Here is a 20471-nt window from a genome sequence, read left to right on the forward strand (position 1 = left end):
TTCTTGTATCGAAGCAAGCAAATACACTAAGATGTTTCATCCAAAAGCTTTGCAGACCTCAAGGAAATTTTTCACGAGAAGTGGTGGGCAGGAAGGAGTTGCACCACACTTCCTTGTTTCTTCTGCAAGCCACGCTAGACTTCGTACTTGTGTTTGCAACTGACAAAAATGCTGAGAAATATGTTTGTTGCTATAACTGTGGTTGTGCTTTCACTCTGGTTTTCAAAGTAAAAGTCTAGGAGAGGTATATGCAACTTGCATATAGGTAAGAGTTCGGGGTTATTCCCCAAGAGAAATAGCCACTTTTACCTATCTTTCAAAATGAGAACATAAAAGAAGAGAATGCTTGGTTTTGATATACTGTACAACCATAGTTTGTGTTAATTGTAGAATTTAAGGCCTTCTCTGGATTTAATGCATAGCTAGCTACATTTTAGCATTATAGGAAAAGGGAATAGAACCCAGACTTCTTAACTCTCTTTTTCCTTTGCTCTGACTGTGAAGAGGAGATTGGGACTCTTTCACACTCTGCAGAAACATCCTTGATGCTGCAAGTGACCCCAGATCACGTGTTGCCCACAATTGTCCTCAACCGTGTTTAATCTTAATCATGGCATAGAAAAAAACAAGGATTGGAAACCACTATGTTCTGTTATTATTTCACTAAACAAGCCATGGTTTCTTTCCCCAGATTTATTTATTTATTTATAAGTATGTTGCATCAGCATGTTGCCAGCCTCCCAGAGTGGGACTCAATGCCCTTACAAAACAATTCAAAATACAATTATTATAAGATAAATTAAGAGATAAAGCAACATAAAAATTAATGTTAAGGAAACGTAAGAGTTATCAGAGTTTGTCTAGATTAAGATATGAACACTTAATAATGAGTGGCAAAGCTTTTTTGGCCCTTTGACCTCATACGATTATAGTTCTGTACAGATTGAGTAGCTCTCATCCAAAATGCTCTGAGTTAGACATGTTTTATACATATACCCTTAGCTAAGGCATGTTAAAATGGAGTTCTACAATGATGTGGAAATATTTAGGTTTCCCTTCCAAGCAGACAAATGATACGAGAGATTAAGGACCTTATCCCATTAGGCATGGGGAGGATCATATAATTGTGGTGTTTAATGCTGTAGCATTACTAAGTACACAGTTCTGTCTGTCATTCCTTATCACATATTGTTCTTCCTTGCCTTTTCTTCTGAAACAATCCATTTTCAAATTTATCACATCATCTACTTTCTACTCCATTTTTTTTCAAAAAAGAAAACTTTGGGGGGGGGGGATTCTGCATTTCTGGTCCAAAGGAGAAGAAAGGTACTGATTTATTATGCTGGCAGTAGAGAAACCTCTTATAATACAGATCTCTGAACAAGAGAGAGAAAAAGAGAGAAAGATGGAGTGAGCTCCATAATAAAGTGTGTGGGGGGTTGGGGGGGGGGTAAGGTCTTTGTACATAGTGTCAGTGGCACTTGCTAGTTAAAAGAAATGAACTCTTTGACTTCGAAGTAGGTAGCTCAGAATCTGTGTGGTTTTGTATGTTGCTTGTGAGTGACAAGAGGAAAGAGACAAGGCAAGGCAATATCTGTGGTTAAATTATAAGAAAGCCTAAGCCCTACTTTGTTTTTTTGTTTTTTTTACACATTCATTGGTTGTGCGCTAGATTGGGGAAGTTGTCTTAACTGCCTGACATTTGCCTCGTGAGATAAAAACCCACTTCTCAGCAAAACCCTGAATTCCCAGTGTTTTTAAAAATCAAATCAGATCATCTGTATATTAATCTGTTCCAACCATCTTTTTAAAGTGTTTTAGAAGACTGCAGATTAAACAAAAATGGCATGGGGTGGGAATCTAATGAGATCTCTAAAACTAATTGATTTCAGCAGGAGACTTCATAGATTTCAATCAACTTCGTGAGAAGCACTGAGTGAAGAGATGATGATGATGATGATGTAGTGATTGAAGTATTAGATGGTGTAGGACAGTGGTTCTCAGCCTGTGAGTCCCCAGATGTTTTGACCTTCAACTCCCAGAAATCCTAACAGCTGATAAACTGGCTGGAATTTCTGGGAGTTGTAGGCCAAAACACCTGGGGACCCACAGGTTGAGAGCCATTGATGTAGGAGAAGCAAAGGGTTGTTTCTGTAGTGTTGTCCTTATAGCATCATGTGAGGTATTATTTATTATTATTATTAAACTTTATTTGTACCCCGCTAGCATCTCCCGAAGGACTCGATGCGGCTTACAAAGGCCAAGGCCTCAACACACAATACAACAATACAAACCTAAAGCAAATTAAAAACAGTTAAGCAAACTAAACAACAAGTAATAAACAATACACTAAGACACAAAAAAACTGGGCCGGGCCAGCGTAATGGGTACAAGAATTAAAAAGTGCTGGTGTGACAGGTGGGCTATAAGGCTAATAGGGCCTTATAGGGTATGGGGTAAATGTGAAGTTTCTTTTACTCTTTCCTTTTTAAGGGAAAAGCCTAAAACATATACCACATCATCAGGCATCAGTGTGTCGAAGACTGTCCCTAATAGATCATATTTTCACTGTGAAGTATAAAAGTGAGTCATAAAGCACATAATTTATTGATCAAGAGGTAAATACAATGCAATATGAGGGTTTTTCCATTTTAAGTTGGCTCAAAGTATTTCATTTTATGTTGCCACAAAAGTACTCACATGTATATATTGAAATGTTTTGTTCTTATTCTTTTCCAGTTCAAGTATCACTCATCTCTGGTTCTTGGCATTTAACAGAAATACTTGAATTTTATAAGTGCTCATCACAGAAAACGTAAGATACATTCACTAGTATGTGGTTTTGTAAAGCGTAACTTCTAGTTGTTCCTCAGGAGGTTTCTGAACTACATGTTTTGTTTTTCAATTTCTTCTCTGAATTCTCTCCCTTTTTGTGGGTCATCGATATGGTGATCTCATATGATCTTCCTTCTCTGTGAAGACCATTTCTCTCCCTCCCCCCCCCCTTTAAAAAAGACTAATTTCTTTGAGAGAAGAAGAGCAGTAGCAGTAGTCTTTAGATTTTTATCATTTGCTGATGACCCTGACTGATACAGTATAAAGCAGGGGATCCTCAAACTTTTTAAACAGACGGCCAGTTCACGGTCCCACAAATTGTCGGGGGGGGGGGGGGGCAGACTATAGTTTGAAAAAAAACATGATTGTACATTGCGCATATCTTATTTGTAATACAACTCCCCCAAAGAACAATACAATGTTTAAAATGAGGGGGGGGGGGGGAATCTACAAATATAAACTTACCAGTATTTCAGTGGGAAGTGTGAGCCTCCTTTTGGCTGATGAGATAGTCAAGTTAATTAGGATTGTTGTTGTGTGCCTTCCAGTGGTTTCAGATTAAGGGCACCCCTAAGTCTAAAGTTTTAGTCAGCAGCTCAGTAAATGCCCTTAGAAGGCTGCATCTGTCCTGCGTGCCTTAGTTTGGGGATCCCTGCTATAAAGACAACCTGTCAGTTTAGATAACCAGAGATACTTCCTGCTCAAAGGAAATTTAGTATAATGCTAAGTTTTTAACTTTGTTTGTGGTTTTTTATACATTATAAATGTATTCTCAATTAGATTTCCCATCAACAAAATGAGGGTAGGGAAGGTGCCAGTTTAACCTTTCTGGGAAGGGAGTTCCAGAGTCTGAGGACAACTACTGAGAAGGTCCTCTGCCATGTCCACACCAGACGTTTCTATGAAGGTGGTGGGACAGAAGGAATGTTTATGAACTTCCTAGAAGTATCTCATTTTACACTGTAGCAAAAAAGATATTGAACTCAAGGGACCTTTGGCCTGATTGAGGAGGAATGCCGTCATAAAATGTTGTGTTTTCTTGTGTCATATGTAAAAGGATTTTGCTTTCAATTGAAAACAAAAACATTTAATTATAATTAGTATGTGAAGTATAAAAGCTACCTGTGTAAAACTGTAGCTCCTTCTCTGCTCCTTTATTGGTTCAGAAATGAAAATTGCACATCCTTCCAGATGTTGTTGGACTTACAGCTGCTCTGATGCTATCTAATAACACTGGAGGGCAACATCATTCCCACCCTGCTTTAGATTGTCATATTGGCTGACACGCCCTTCTCCCTTGATTTTTGTTTATCTCTGCAAATTTCATTTATTATTCTCCCTCCATACATTGGTAGATGCTCTGAATGTCAGCGATTTAACTGTACCTGGGATGCTAGAGAAAACAAATGTATTGACACCCCTGAGATTTGCAAAAGAAAGGTAAGCATGTGTGTCTTTTATTTTAAAAAATCAGTATGTAAAATTTATAGAAATTTGATAAACTATGTGTTTTTGGGTTACATTATTGTTTCCGTTTCTGCCTCTTTTCTAGGTTGACTGTAGTAAGAGTATCAATACATCAACCAACACATCATCAAAGGTCAGCAAATATCTTTATATCACTACAAAGCATCTAAGCAAAAAACTGTAGAAAAAGATATTGCTTTGTGTTTCATTGGCTCCCTGACCATTACTCATATATCTCCTACAATGATAATAATGCCTCTTTCAGTGATCTCAAAGTTTTGGTGGATGAGGATAATGAAGAATAGGAAAAGAAGTTGGAATTTTATGTTATTTTATTGCAGTTTAGGTTTCAGTCCAGGGATTAATTTTTCTTAGATACGGGGTTTGTGAACATCCAGAGTGATTTTTCCATGATCTTGGTTTCAGAAGAGGGATTGCTGTGTGGAATTAGAATACAGTTCAGAAAGCCCTTTGAAACAAAAATAGATTTTGAAATAGCCACACGGAGAATTTATTAATGTAATGATAAGTATAGAGTTATGTTACATACTAGTTCCATATGGTGTGGTGTCAGAAGTCATGGGTGATGGTTCACAGGTGGGAACGAGGGTGGGTGGGATTGGGGAAATAATATTTGTAATTTGATTGTTTAAATTTTGAAAATTGTGTTTCTGTTTTTCATATATCACAATAACATTCACACACACACACAAACACTCACACACCCGAATATACAGTTGTCTCTCAGTGTCTGTTGACAATTGGTTCCAGGACCATTTGCAGACCAAAATACATGAAATTCAAAGTCACCACCCTGAGAACTAGTAGTAAGAGACCAGCCACTCAACAGTTTTGTGTATCAGCTACCACACAAAGGGAAGCCAGGGCAGCTTCTCAGCTCCGCTAAGCTTCAGTTTACCATAACTCATTTGGAGTTCCACTCTGATTGATCCCCTCTTTTTCCTCCCCCTTTCCTTCATTCCTTCTTTCCCTCCCTCCCTCTTCTCCAGCTGCTTCCTACACTCATCAGGGGAATGCGACCGAATAGTTTTCAATGGTAATGTCAAGAGGCCTCAAGCAAGTTGAAGTGTGATGAGACATCTTGCACTGTCCCCTCCCCCAATATTTTTGATCCATGGTTAATTGAATTTGCAGATGTGGAACCCATGGGCTAGCTGTACTCTTGTATCTCTTTTTCTACTATATATCAGATAGAATTTAAAATCCCATGTATTATTATTATTATTATTATTATTATTATTATTATTATTATTATTATATTACAGTATTACTGGTATAAAGCATACCTTTTGAAACACTCAAAATACATTCTTTCTTGGAGTCAGTTCTAAGTTTAATCCAGTCAGGTAGTTTTCAGGTTATTAGATCTTGAAGACTAGTCAAGTTTCCTGTTTACTGAATTCTAACAAAATGAAAAACCAGCATTTGCTATTTGAATGATGTGTATCAGATGCTTTTTATGAATTTCCTAGAAGGAGCTTCTATTTTCTGTTTAGAAGCAAATGCTGAAATGCATTTTCAGTTGTTATCACTTTTGAATTTTAAAAAAAAGCCATTTGGTTTTAAAGATGGTTATGGAAAGCAAAACAAGCAAATTATGTGTAAAGTTTTTTTTTCATTTTAAATCTAGCCTATTATAGAATTAACAAGTATTAATATGAAACACAATTTGTATGAAGGATTAGTTTGTGTCATCCATTAATGTCCATTCCATATAGTATGATTTTCCCATTCCAGCATGATTTTCCCATTCCATCCCAGTTGTATTTGGGAAAATGAGTTTTCTTTTGTACATAAGGAAATCATTAGATTGGATACAGACTTACAGAAAGGCTTACAGAAAATAACATATAAGAGAATAAATTAATTACTACTACTGCTACTACCTCTACCACTACTAACAACAACAACAACAACAACAACAACAACAACAACAACAACTTTATTCTTATATCCCGCCACCATCTCCTTGAAAGGACTCGGGGTGGCTTACAGATGGCACAAAGTGCCTAAAAACAAACATAAAAATGAACACAATATAAAATACAATAAAATAAGACACATGCACATATAAAAACGTCAATTTAGACTCAATTAAGGTGCGATCCTCTAACTGTGCTGGTAAATTACTAGCACCATGGCTGGGCTGTAAACATTGAGATAAAATAAGTGCCAGCTGCAGTAATGGAGAGAGGGCATGGGATAAAGTGCAGGATGTGCAACTATTATGTAGGACAACTAGGGGCTAAATATTCTCAAAGGCTTGTTTGAAGAGCCACTTCTTCCAAGTCCCCATGAAAGGAGGATAGTGTGGGGGCCTGTCTAATCTCCCTGAGGAGGGAGCTCCAAAGCCGGGAAGCCACCATTGAGAAAACCCTCTCCCTTGTCCCCACCAACCATGCTTGACAGTGGCGAGACCAAGAGGAGGGCCTTCCTGGCAGATCTTAGAACCTGCATCGGTTCATGGGTGGGTGGGTGCAGTCATGAACATAGGCAGGACCCAAGCTGTTTAGGACTTTATAGCTGATAACTAGCACTTTGAAGTCTCATTGATGTCTATTTCTCTTTTCAAAGTATGTCAAAATCTGAATTCTACAATCAGGGGCTTTCAATTCAGCTTCATGAAGAGATTGAAGTTCTAAGATAATACTTGTATTTACCTTTTTTGCTTATTGGGAATCCTTGAGCAGGAATAACAGTACCTATACAGCTAATTGGGATGGATATACTTAAATTGCAATGTTTTATCTAATGTGTTCTTTGTACTGGCACTTACCCACACACTGCACACATTTGAGTTGCACAGTACTGTTGTTCTTCAGGGTCTACATGTAATACATGCTAGGCTGTGAGTGTGCATATCCCGAGCATGCTCTATTAAACTGCAAAGCGAAGTCATATCTGATTAATGGATTAGAGACCACACCAGGTAATCATCTTTGATCACCTGAAAACATGCTGAGCCACTGATACTCAATATTGACCATATTGGTTTACGTAGGGTGGTAACCTCAGTATAAGGTGCATCCATAAGCAATAACCATTGAACCCACTACTAACATAGCATAGGACTTGAGGTGTGGGTGCAATAAGGTGTCCAGAAACAGTGGGGTTTAGGAGTCCCAACTTTGAGGACATTGCTACTGGGGGAGCAGCAACAGTTTTATCATGATTCACTTCCTTCTCTTTTGTCTTGAGAAGGCATCTGTCAGTGGCTTCCTTTTCTGCTTCTTGATAGGAAGCGCTGCAAAAGATATGTGCAGATTTGTCCCCATTCTGTATAAGACCACTGATAAGGAGATGCTAGATATAATGATATCAATAAAATCTCACCAGCACATTCACATCCTGAACATACGCAAAATAAGACAAATAGGGTGTGTAAACTGAAGATGAACAATAACTTTTTAGAGAGAGATCTCAAGGATTTGAGGGGTTTGAATCCCATGAGCCTAAAATGACAACTTGTATTCATGCTACAGTATTGTAACAAATACAACTGCTTTTTTTGCTTGTTTGTTTGTATTGCTTGTCTTCGGCTTATACAAAGAAAACTATCTGTTTCACTGACGGCATTAAAGTTGTGGTCATTTGATTTTGTGTTCTCTAGTCAGCATATATACTTAGGTAGCCATTTCAAGTATTTGATGAAGGGAACTTGAACCCATGTGCTGTAGTACAACAGTGACTCTACTAGGGTTTTTTAAAATGCTGTTTTTGTTGTTAGAATAAATTCTACTTAAAATTACATTCTTTAAAAGACTAGCATTCATAAACATTTACAGTCAATTTTGCATAAATGGGTTCATCCATTTGTGAAGTTGTTTAGGAATGTACAGTTGTGCTTCCTCAGTTGTAATAACTTTAAAATAAAGCTACAACTTAAATGTACACATTTTTGATCAGGTTAACTATGAGAAATTTCACTGAAATAATGTAATTTATAGGATATCAGTGTCTAAAAGCTGCAAAGACACTGAGCCAATGTTGTTCAGAAGATGATGGATGGGAAAGTAAAAGACCGTTGTGGGTAAAGACCACAAAATCTATATGTTGGAATATGACATATGCAATACTTGCCACTGATATCTGATTGACGGAACTTGGAAGTATTGTGTTTTTTAATGGACCCCAACTTCTAGATAACCAACATGTTTTTGGATTGTAGCCCTGATTATCCCCTGATGGTGACTAAGGGATTTGGGAGTTACTGCCCCAAAATTATTTATCAAGCTGTAGTGTTGACTGATAAATAAATATGACATTAAATAATTTAAGGTGCTTGGTTGCTTTAGTCAAAACAGTCTTACACATTCACTTAAGCCAGGAAAGCCATTAAATAAATATACATAATAAATGTTTGTGTATCTTGATATAGGTATGGCATATTTTTAAAGAAACAGCATTCCCAAATCATAGTTTCCTTTTGGACTGGTGATATGAATTGCATACATAACATTTGATTTTCTGTTTATTGTAATTTCCAGATGAGGAACTAATGTTTAGAATAGGTCTGGCCAGCCCAGAGGGTCAAATGTTACTATATATAGAGATATAGATAGAGAGTGTGTTTTGTTCTAAAATGCTCTTAAACGTTCACTAGGGATAATAAAGAGCATTTCCACCAGGTTTGGAGGCTTATGGATTTCACTGGGGTGGAGCAACAGGTGTCCACTTCTGCATTTAGAATAGTCTCTGCTCCCATCCCATTTTTCATCTATTTCATTATTTTTTCATTAAATCTCCACTTATACAACCCATGATTATTAATACTATCATGTTAATGTTACTGTATGTGTTGTTCACATTTTATATCATAGTTTAAAGGGTATCTAATTATAGTTCATAATTAATTATAATTAATGTGATTAAAGGTGGATCATGTGCTATGCTTTACTGTGATTAAGATGATGATGGACGGTGAAAGCAGTTCATAGCTTCCCAAGTCATAGAAAGTATCTACACTGTAGAATTAATACAGATGACATCATTTTAACTGCCATAACTCAATACTATGCAGTCATGAGATTTGTAGTTTGGTCAGGCACCAAACTCTGACAGAAAAGGCTAGGCCCTATAAAACTACAACTCTCATGATCACATAGTATTTAGCTACAGCAGTTAAAGTGAGGTCAAACTTCATTCATTCTCCAGTGTAGATGCATCCATAGACTCCAATGGAGTTTATATTCCTTCTTTATTTTTTATAGTCTTTCCTTGAAGAACTGATGAAAATTATAGAGTACAAATTCTTCTATAACTTATAATAAACCACATCTAATGGTCAACTGTGAACAAGACATGTATGTTATAAAGATATCCATTCATGTGTGATTTGATAATTTTACTCTAAGATATTAAAATCTAGTTCTTTGTTGTTTCCTATAGAACATGAACATTGCTTCCATTGAACCAGCATGGATATCAACACTAGGCAAAAGTGAAGTGCTCGTTATAGGAGAAAATTTCATAGGATCAAACATTTTGATGCAGATAACTGGAGCCAGTAGCTGCAGACCATTAGAGTAAGTCATAACAAAGAAAGGTTTTACCTCTGAAATTCACATTAGTCTACACTGTACTGCATTGCAATCATGAAGATGTTTGCACTGGGCATGCAAACTTCATAATACCTAGTAGGTTTTCTTTAACTTGGAATTGGATCTGATGCTGTTGTTCATTACTACATCATTGCAACAAGAGTGACTGGTCTCGCAAAATCCTCTTATAGTGCCAAGCAAAATCCAAAGATAACACAGCCCAACTAAAACAAATTATTTGTGTCTTTGTTTTTAGACCTGTCCCTGGGTTATTTGGAGTACTGATTCAGAAAATTGCACTCAATAGACCATCATCAGGTCTAGATTATTAAATATAGTTTTCTGTGGGTGAGCAGATGGCGACTACTGGATGGCATATGTTCTGTATCAGAAACTAGAGCTAATATAGTCTATCTAATACAATTTTCTGAATCAGCACCCCAAATAACCAAACCGAATCTAAAGTTGAACAAAAACTGATTCGTAACCCTTTTGGTACTAATGTTGGAGGGTGGTCCCTGGTCAAAGTAGTCCCTGGTCAAATAAAGGTTGGGAACCACTGCTTTAGAGGTAGCAGGGGAATGGGATTAATGAAAAATGATCTTTTGAGAAAAGTGAATTCTAATCAGAGCTTGGACGCTATTGACGAAGGGATTCTGGAAACTGTAATCCCAGAAAGTAACTATTCCAAGCTGTGTTCCAGATATAGTTATTCATAATGTGAATAGTGATCATGTGTGATGAAAGACATCTACCATTCTTCCACTACATTTTATTTCTATGTCTATAATCATTTCTTCTTTAGGACCTGTAGCATTCCAGCTAAAGAGAATTAATGAATAAAATAAGCAAATAGATGCATTATTTGGATACTGTCCACACTTTTGCAGAGGGCATACCACCAGTGTTATTTTTTTTTGGTTATTTTTTTCTGAGATTGCATATTTTTTTTGGTTATTTTTTCTGAGATTGCATATTAATGATCCTTGTTGATGTAACTGTGTGTTTTTATCTTTATTTTTTACCATTTTGTAATCTTATGTGGAGGTGGCAAAAGTCCATTTAACATTTACAACATTTGTTTACTTTAAGGGAACAAACATAAAAAATCAAATGTTACTGTTATAGAATGCTAATGTTCCCTAAAAAGAGATAAGGCAAAGTGAGAGATTGACTGCTTTCTATTCAGAAAAATGATTTTTGAACTTTTTCAATGTCATCTTCTTTCACAATAGAATGGAGATAATGTTTTCCTCTGTTTTCATACATCTGAAGGCAGATCAAGATGTGGGATTACAGCCTGTGTTGGACGGGGTCACACTCCCCCTGAAGACACAGGACCACAGTCTGGGAGTAATCCTGGATTCATTGCTGACCCTGGAACCCCAGGTGTCGGCGGTGGCCAGGAGCACCTTCATACAGTTAAAACTTGTGCACCAGCTTAGCCCGTACCTTGACACGTCAAATCTGGCCATGGTATTCCATGCCTTAGTCATATCCTGTTTGGAGTACTGCCATGCTCTCTATGCGGACCTGCCTTTGAAGAAAGTTTGAAAGCTTCAACTGGTCCAGAGATCAGCAGCCAGGTTGCTAACTGGAGCGTCGCTCAGGGAGAGAACTACACCCATGCTGTGGCAGCTCCACTGGCTGCTGGTCTGCTTCCAGGCTAAATGCAAAGTGCTGCTCATTACTTTTAAAGCCCTAAATGGCTCAGGTCCAGGCTATTTGAGGAACTGCATCTTCCACTAGAGACCAACTTGGACTCTGCGGTCATTGGAGGTGGCCCTGTTCTCAGTCCCACCCCTGTCTCAAGCGCTGCAGGTGGGAACGAGGGAATGGGCCTTCTCCATGGTCGCCTCCATCTCTGGAACTCCCTCCCTAAAGAACTAAAGGTGGCCCCTTGCCTCCTCACCTTTAAGAAACAGCTGAAAACATACTTTTGCTCACTGACTTACAAGGAGGAGGAGGAATAGATAATGGCATTGCTATTATACCTCTGAGTATCTGCAATGCTTACTTGGGTCTTGTCTGCCTCACTAGCTCATTTGACATATTGAGCAATGATCAATTTAAATTCCCCCAAGGAACTCTATTGACTCGGGGAAATTAACATTTCTGTTTTGTGACTGATAAAATAGGTTGTGTTTAAATCTTATCCTAATTTGCTAAATTATAATTCGTTTTTATATGCTGTGCAATTTAATTGTTGTTATTATTTGTTTATTAGTGGTTATGTTCAGGCATTGAATGTTTCCCTTTTTGTGACTGGAATACGCCCTGAGTCCCTTCAAGGTGATAAATTGGAATATATAAAAATTATTATTATTATTATTATTATTATTATTATTATTATTATTAAATTGAGTTTAAAAAGAGAAATTGCAGTGAGTTTTTTTTAAATGTTTCCTAAACCACCTTGGTATGAAATCTGATTGAGCGCTTAGCTCCATTGATCCAGTTTGGATGGTTACTAATGATTCTTCGAAAGTCCTTCAAGAGTTTTGAAAACTCTTAGTGGATGTTGGGAACAAGCTCCTTCCTTCAGTATTCTCTTCTCATGGACTAACTTTGGCTCAAAGATCCTACGTTGTTCTGACAGAATTTCGTTTTGTGGACATATCATGGAATACTAAGAAACAAGAAGGAGAAACTAAACAGGATTCTGGCTTTTGAACATTTTTTTTGAGCCAGAGCTCCCAGATGTTGCTATAATTGGCCACTCTATTATGAGCCTAGATTTTTATTCTGACACTCACAGGAATTTCATAGCTTTATAAGCATACATGCTTATTTAAATCTAGTTATAGAAAAATGGTTCACCAATGCTCTTTTATTGCTTTGTGAGTGACAGTTATTGTTAGAAATGATTCAAGAGATTTTCTTCTTCCTCCTCCTCCTCCACTGATAGGATACCTGTCACTGAGGTGCTAAATCGCACACACATGAAATTCTGTTTACCGCCAAGTCGCAAAGAAGTCAAAAGCATATGCATAAAGAAAACTGGGGCAAAGTGCTCACGCTCCGTGCCATTGCATTATCTGTCTCTCCCAGAATGTTCCCGAATCATTCCAGATATTACATGGAAGAGGTAACCCCTGAATTATTTTAATTATTTTGAAAAGATAGTAAAGCATTAGTGTTAAATCATAGATTTACAGATGATTGTTAACACTGTTAGTCCTTTACTGTTATAAAGCCAAGCCCTTCACCTTTCTAAGTTCCCTTGAACTAAGATAAGCTCCTTCAAAATCTCAGTTCTAAGCATGATAATACAGGTAGTCCCCAAGTTACGAACACAATCGGTTCTGTAGGTTTGTTCGTAAGTTGAATTTGTTTGTAAGTCAGAACAGGTACATTTTTCAAGTGTAACTCCAGTCATATATATATATATATATATAGAGAGAGAGAGAGAGAGAGAGAGAAGCTTTGGATAGCATAGGGAAGTGTTAACACCCTTGCGGTGTTTGCTTTGCAGTCTGCACCCCTGTTCAGAAGCTTTCACCTCACCTTCTGTCCCTGTGATCATTGGATTTTGAAAAAAAAAGGCTTGTTGTGGAAACGCGGATCAGTGAGAATGCTTCAATGGAGACACCTTTTCCCCAGGATAATAGCTCTTCCAAGGGGTAGATTTCTCTCACTTCCTATTGTCTCACCCTCATTCTTAAGTATGAGTCATTTGTAAGTCAGATGTTTGTAACTTGGGGACTGGCTGTAGCTGCCACCAGATCATTCTCCCAATCAAAGATAGGACTTGGAAAAAAAATTATGCAGTAGTATCCCAGGATCCCCTTGCCAACATGGCCACCGTCCATGCAACATGGGAGTGCTGGAGTAACAGTCCAAAAAGTAACTTTTCTAACCTCTTTAAAATGCTTGTTTTGCCAGAAATCAAATCAGTTATACAAGTTCCTTCTGTATAATTTTAGCATTTTCTATTGTCTGATTTTAATCATGACTTAACTGGATTGACATATGATCTGTAATGCTTCATTTTCTTTTCATAATTTCTTATTAGTGTGCCGTTTTATTATTGTCTGTTACATTCTATTGGCTGCTTGGCGTCTATCAATAAAAGAGACTATAACAATCATTGTTATTGTTATGACACAGCTTACAATTAAATAGAAGGCTAGATGAGCAGCTATCCCTTCCAAACAAACAAGCTGCCAGATTTGGTACCAGATGCAACAATAACATTGTGATGGAAATGAATAAACTCCAATTAATTTCCAACATGTTGCTCCTGGATAGTCTTGCTTTTATTACTAGAACCAACTATGTAAATAGGGAAAGTATCATTGACTAAAAAAGAACTCTTTCCTAGGGTTATCAAGCCATATTTTCTCTGCAGATAGAAGCACTGTGAAGAAATAAATAGTAAGTGTATAGACAGGTATAAGAACTATATTCAGGTGTAAGTCCCAACTAGAATAGATCCATAAAAACAGCTGCTTTATGATGAAATTACAGTTTTGTAAAAAGCACTGAAGGGACCCCAGTGGCACGGCAGGTTAAACCGCTAAGCTGCAGAACTTGCTGACCAGAAGGTCGGCGGTTCAAATCCGGGGATAGGGCGAGCTCCCAATGCTGGCCCCAGCTCCTGCCAACCTAGCAGTTTGAAAACATGCAAATGTGAGTAGATCAGTAGGTACCGCTTCGGCGGGAAGGTAATGGCACTCCATGCAGTCATGCCAGCCACATGACCTTGGAGGTATCTATGGACAACACCAGCTCTTCGGCTTAGGAATGGAGATGAGTACCATCCCCCAGAGTCAGACTCGACTAGACTTAATGTCAAGTGTAAACCTTTACCTTTAAATAGCACTATGTAAACCTTTACCTTTAAATAATCTAATTGCAATCAGCAACTGGATTTGTACCTTAAATCTTAGATCTGTTTTCATATTAATATGCTAGTAATAATATTACAATCAAAGTAATAAGTTACAGGTGATTTGTAACATATCTTGTTCAGGTTTGGTACCATCTTTGGACTAAGTCTAACTATCGCAAACTATCGATTGCAAAACTTGTTTCATACAATTCTCATAAGTAGATTATGACTTTTTTCTGTTTGGCTATATTTTCTTTGCGCACAGCATACATTTGTTTTTCTTTTGATTATTCAATATATTTGTATTTCAAATGGGTTAAAAAATCTAATAAGGAACAATAAAATTGGAAATAAAATGCACTTGTTGAGGCCACTTCTCACATTTATTCAGTATAATAAAAACGGCTGGAAGGAAATCAAGATGTCAATTCCTCAGTGTCCTTGCAGATAGATAGTTCCTAACACTGCCAATTAACAGGCATTGTACAGTTATTCCACTTTTTCCTCCTTGAAATTTTCCTATTGATAAGAAAAACAATGGTGGGTGGCCAGCATTGGTGTGGTAGATAAGATGAATTGGCCACCTACCTACTATTTTTGGTACATGATTTCACTTCCCAATTTGGTTGCACCTCGCACTGTGGCAGCTGGATTGTTTTTGTACAATTATTCTCATATTTGTATAATTTAATTGTATTTGATTCCATTTATACATTTTTCCTACATTCAGAGTAGTAATGCTACATTTATTTCATAATCTTTATATTAATATTCAAATATTATTTTTAAATCTATTATTTTGCAGTGGAGGACGCAACATGACTATACATGGCAAACACTTGAATATTACAGATTCAAGCCTCATTTTCGATGAACAAAGAGAAAAACTGGCTGTAAGTGTTCTCCATTTATTGTTTTCCCCAATCTCCGTGCATTTGAATGCCTCAGAACTGATTTTATGGCATCTCTTTCCCTCCACTGAGACAAATCAATTCTGTTGCGGAAGCTTGAAAGCAGGCAACTTCTGGCTTCCAGTGCTGAACTGAAATTTTCATCATCTCTAGTTTACAACGCCAGTGATGAAGAATAATGGGAGTTGGTGTCCATGGCCACAAATTCCCTGCCCCTGTTACAAAAGAAACCTTCAGGTTTTATTAATGAATAGACATGTGTCAGGATATTCCTTTGGCTGCATTCTGCCAACAAACAGATAATGTCATTGCTGGGAAAAATTGTATTTTTCTAATTATTGATTTCTGGAGTCTGGGATTGCTCTACTTGCTTATGTAAAATTTGTACAGCTTGTGGAAATTCCACATTCATTGTTTAGTATCTCAACAAGTGCTTGTGCAAATCATTCTGCATCCCATTGTACAATTCCATTTACAGTTAATTATATATGTATGTATGTATGTATGTATGTATGTATGTATCAAAAGCATTGCATAAATTAGTATAAAGCTGATAAAAAATAGAAGGAGCACAGGCGGCTAAAAAATGGGCAACAGCAACAGCATTGTCTGTAGCCTCCAACAATTCTTCCTCCGTACATGAGGCAGGGCATAGCAGACAAGCATGCACATGCTGAGTTGTCTGTTCTGCTCCACAGTCACACAAGGTGTGGGATTCTTTTAGGTAGTGCCATTTTGCCAGGTTGTCTTTTGATCTGCCCACTCCACTTCTGAGTCTGTTCAGGGACTTCCAAGTTGCCCATTCTTGGTTTGCCCCTGGAGAAAGACCCTCATGGGGGGGCATCCAATGGGGATTTCCTGGTTTAGCTGCCCAGAGGGATGCCCTTGCTGTTGTTGGGGGGATGCCAAGAGGAGTGGTAGTTCACATAAAGCTTTTCCTTGATTTGAGTCTACTGGGAGGAGGCTGGCAGCTATGTAGTGGGTGGCTTTTACATTGTTCAATCTTATTTCTCTCACACAGTTCATTATAGATATTCCTTGGAATAGTTGCTTTGTTAGCATTTGTCCAACTACTAGCAAAAAAGTCAACTAGTAGTAAATGTCCCCATAGATCTCCCATTGAAAGGAAACCATTGCTCTTGGAAACATTTGGTAGCAAAAAATGAATTTTTCACATCCAGTTTAAGTTATGGTGTGGAAGGATGCGTCTATCCAAAACCCCTTAGTGTTGTGTTGGATACCTTTCAGTATATAATACTGGATCTTTTTCCTACTTTTCTAATTGTTGTCATTTTGATGAAGAGTAAAGGAACAAGAGACTTGGGTGTTATACAAATTTAAGACCCCTTGCCGGATTGTAATTTTGTCATGTGCGTTCTCTTGGACCGATGAGTGAAGCTGTTGGAGTCATGTACTCCCAAAGTTATAAATGTCATTTCCTAATTAGTTTTATCATAAAACATGGATTTTTTTTATTAAGCTGCAAAAACTTTGTTTTTCCAAGACATTCTGCATCGTGGTTTGCTATTTCAATGGATATCTCATAGGACCTCTTCACACAGTCCATGGGGGGCTTGCCATTGCACCAGCAGTTGCCTCTTTCCTCCATCATATGGGACGTGTTGCTCCACCGTCCTTTCCCCATATGGGAAAAAGGAGAGGAAAGTGTGAGTAGCTCTGTTGGAGCTACTCAAAAAACACTTCCCTCCCCATCGTAGAGGAGGAAGCACATTTTGATGTCTGATGGCGTTTGGCAGACCCCATCCAAGCCGGTGCTAAAAAAGCCATATTGGGACTATTGTGCCTGGTGTGAAGAGGTCCATAGAGTCTCAACCAATTCAACATAGTTGTTGGCAGCTACAAAAGCGAAGTTTCTGGAGTATACCAACTACTTCCAAAGTAAGTATCACACAAATAAACAGGAAATAACACTTTCAACCCTGGAACAAAAGACTTTTCAAATTTTGTTACATAGTGTTATCGAGTAGTATTCAACAACCAAACCTCTACCCCATGCCAGTTCTCCAAACTACCTTTAGGTATCGATGTTTCTAATACTATTTCTTAAGTGTTTAAATAAATATTTTATATATCGTTATTAGTGAGCTAAAAATGTAAGGATTAGTAGAAAGCCTTCTAAGATTAGTAGCATACATGTCCATAAAATGTCAGTTAGAATTATATTGAATCCATTTTAACAAAAATCTGTATAACACTTGTCATGTTTTATATGTTTTTTTAGAACTTCATATGTGATCAAAATAGTAGCACATGTAATTTTCCCACGCCAGCTGTGAAGTCTGAAAAAAGGACTAAGATGGCTACTGTTTTCCTTCAAGTCGAAAAGAAGCAAATAACTTGCATTACATTTCAGTACGAACCTGATCCTGAATTTGCTTACTATGAAATTACAGTTGATTTGGAAACTGACTTGGAGTTAAATATATATGTAAGTTGATTTTTATATATAAAAAACCCAATCTTTTAATTTAAAAATTCACTACATTTGCAATGTTTCATTCAAATTATTTCCATTATTTCCAGAAAAGAAATGACAAATTAAATATTTCAATTAATGAAATCAAAGTGTTTCTCTCTTGCATGGTTAACAACGAGTTAATGAATAAAACTGTCAACATCCAAAAAATTTCAAACTCCACGGATTATAGTATTATACATGGCAAAGTCAAACAGGAAAGGAATTCTGGTAGCAAGATGGATAAATCCAATGTAAAAGTGTATGTAAGTAAAAACAAATGTTTTCTGTAACTTTAAACATTTTAGTGCTCATCAAATCTGATCTGAATTCCGGATAGTATTTTAAAAGGATGTCATAGTTGTAGCCTTTCTATATTCTGAATATTCCTACCAGGCGGGTATAATGTAGTCTGATTGGAAAACAGTCCCCATAACATTATGATCAGCTACCTTATAATTGTCCAGCCTCAGTGCTGTAGGAAATTTTGGATCTCATAGATAAATTACATGGTGTTGCTGCTACTTCTGAAAGCACAGTACAAGCTGGAGGCCACAAAGTCATTGCAACCCTTCAGAGCTGGAGAAATTGTCTGATGTTGTTAGTTTCCGTATGTGTACGTAGAAGATACTGACCACTTCAAACATTGTAACATATGTAACAACAAACTAATTTCCTAAGAAATCTTGGTGACTTTTAAGCTTTTGTTTTTCCTCTGCCCTCCTCCAGAACCGCTGTGAATTTTTTAATATAATTTTTTGTTTTCATTTCTGTACTACACAACAACAACAACAACAATAACAACAACTTTATTTTTATATCCCGCCACCATCTCCCCAAGGGGACACAGGGCGGCTTACAAGGGGACGAGCCCAAATACAGAGAAAACCAAATACAATAAAATCAATCAAATAAAACATAACACAGTAACAAACATAATCATAAAACAATCTTATGGCTGAGATAAAGTTGACACTGGGCTTGGGTATGAGTAAGTACAGAGCTTTCTAAATGGGGCCAATGGAAAGTGCAAGAATTCAAATAACTATGGGATAGGAATATCCTTAGTGTTATAATAAGCCAAACAGGAGGGCCACAATAGAGTGCAGAACTTAAAATGGGATCGAGATAGTTGTGAAACAAATGATGGCAAGCTGAGTCTAGGAAAGATTTCCAAACTATGAATGAGCTCCCTCTGTCAGCTGCAGATCCCTTATGTGGGGACATGAGAGAAGCCTCCCAAAAGGGTGGTAAACATCAAAACTTCTGGCCATCCCCTGAGCAACGTCCTTGCAGATGGTCAATTCTCTCACACCAGAAGCAACTTGCAGTTTCTCATGTCTCTCCTGACACACACACACACGTCCAAACTTACTTCAATCAAAGTACATATCCAAGAGAGTCTGGCATCGACTGTCTTCTGTAAAATCTGCATTGTAGTGAGCAGCATAGGTCTGAATTATCTTTTTGGCTAAGAAATTGCCTCATTTTTACTGTCAGGAGCAGCAACGATATAAGTGATGTGCAAAAAATGGCGGAATTTGGTAGCAGTATGGGTGTGTGTATGTGTGCAAGGAAAAGCTAGCAAGGGAAAAATTAACAGGCAAAACAATCAGTTGACATTATAATTTAATTCTCTGGTTTTAAAGATCATCTTCTGGGACTCTGGAGAGAAAGTGTGTGTATATTAAAATACTATCACATAGGTTCAAAATCAGTATAAGTGTTGAGGTATAGTACCCAAAAACACATACTGTAGGATCTATTTTCCAATCAGACCCTAGAGATGAGATTTCATAGAATCATAGAGTTGGAAGAGATCTCATGGAAGCAGGAAAATCGCTTTCAAAGCACCCCCAACATGGCCATCCAGCCTCTGCTTAAAATCCCCCAAAGAAGGAGCCATCGCCACGCTCTGAGGCAGAGAGTTCCACTGCTGAACAGCTCTCACAGTTAGGAAGTTCTTTCTAAGGTTCAGATGGAATCTCCTTTCCTGTAGTTTGAAGCCATTGTTCCGTATCCTACTCTCCAGAACAGCAGAAAACAAACTTTCTCCCTTCTCCCTAGGACTTCTTCTCACATATTTATACATGGCTATCATACCTTCTCTCAGCCTTCTCTTTTGCAGGCTAAACATACCCAGCTCTTTAAGCTGCTTCTCATAGGGCTTGTTCTCCAGACACTTAATCATTTTAGTTGCCCTTTTCAGGATACATTCCAGCTGGTCAACATCTTCCTTCAATTGCAGTGCCCAGAATTGGACACAGTATTCCAGGTGTGGTCATTATACGGTAGACTCCTGCAGTATACCATGCAGCTGTGGACAAGTCTACATAGGGACCACCAAACGCAGCGCCCAAACAAGAATCCAGGAACATGAAAGGCAC

General features: G+C 37.6%; 1 protein-coding gene across 1 annotated transcript in view; it reads left to right on the forward strand.

Annotated features, from left to right (window-relative positions):
• The window catches only part of PLXNC1 (plexin C1), a 64628-nt gene that overhangs the window by 17380 nt on the left and 26777 nt on the right, over window positions 1-20471 (forward strand). Inside the window, exons 7-14 of the mRNA XM_060777319.2 lie at window positions 2740-2815; window positions 4191-4275; window positions 4388-4435; window positions 9712-9848; window positions 12772-12951; window positions 15503-15590; window positions 17851-18057; window positions 18153-18350. Of these exons, the coding sequence (XP_060633302.2) occupies window positions 2740-2815; window positions 4191-4275; window positions 4388-4435; window positions 9712-9848; window positions 12772-12951; window positions 15503-15590; window positions 17851-18057; window positions 18153-18350 (1019 nt within the window). The remainder of the gene's footprint in view (window positions 1-2739; window positions 2816-4190; window positions 4276-4387; window positions 4436-9711; window positions 9849-12771; window positions 12952-15502; window positions 15591-17850; window positions 18058-18152; window positions 18351-20471) is intronic.

The sequence above is a fragment of the Anolis sagrei genome, chromosome 5, assembly GCF_037176765.1.
Source record: "Anolis sagrei isolate rAnoSag1 chromosome 5, rAnoSag1.mat, whole genome shotgun sequence".
Taxonomy (NCBI): Eukaryota; Metazoa; Chordata; class Lepidosauria; order Squamata; family Dactyloidae; genus Anolis; species Anolis sagrei.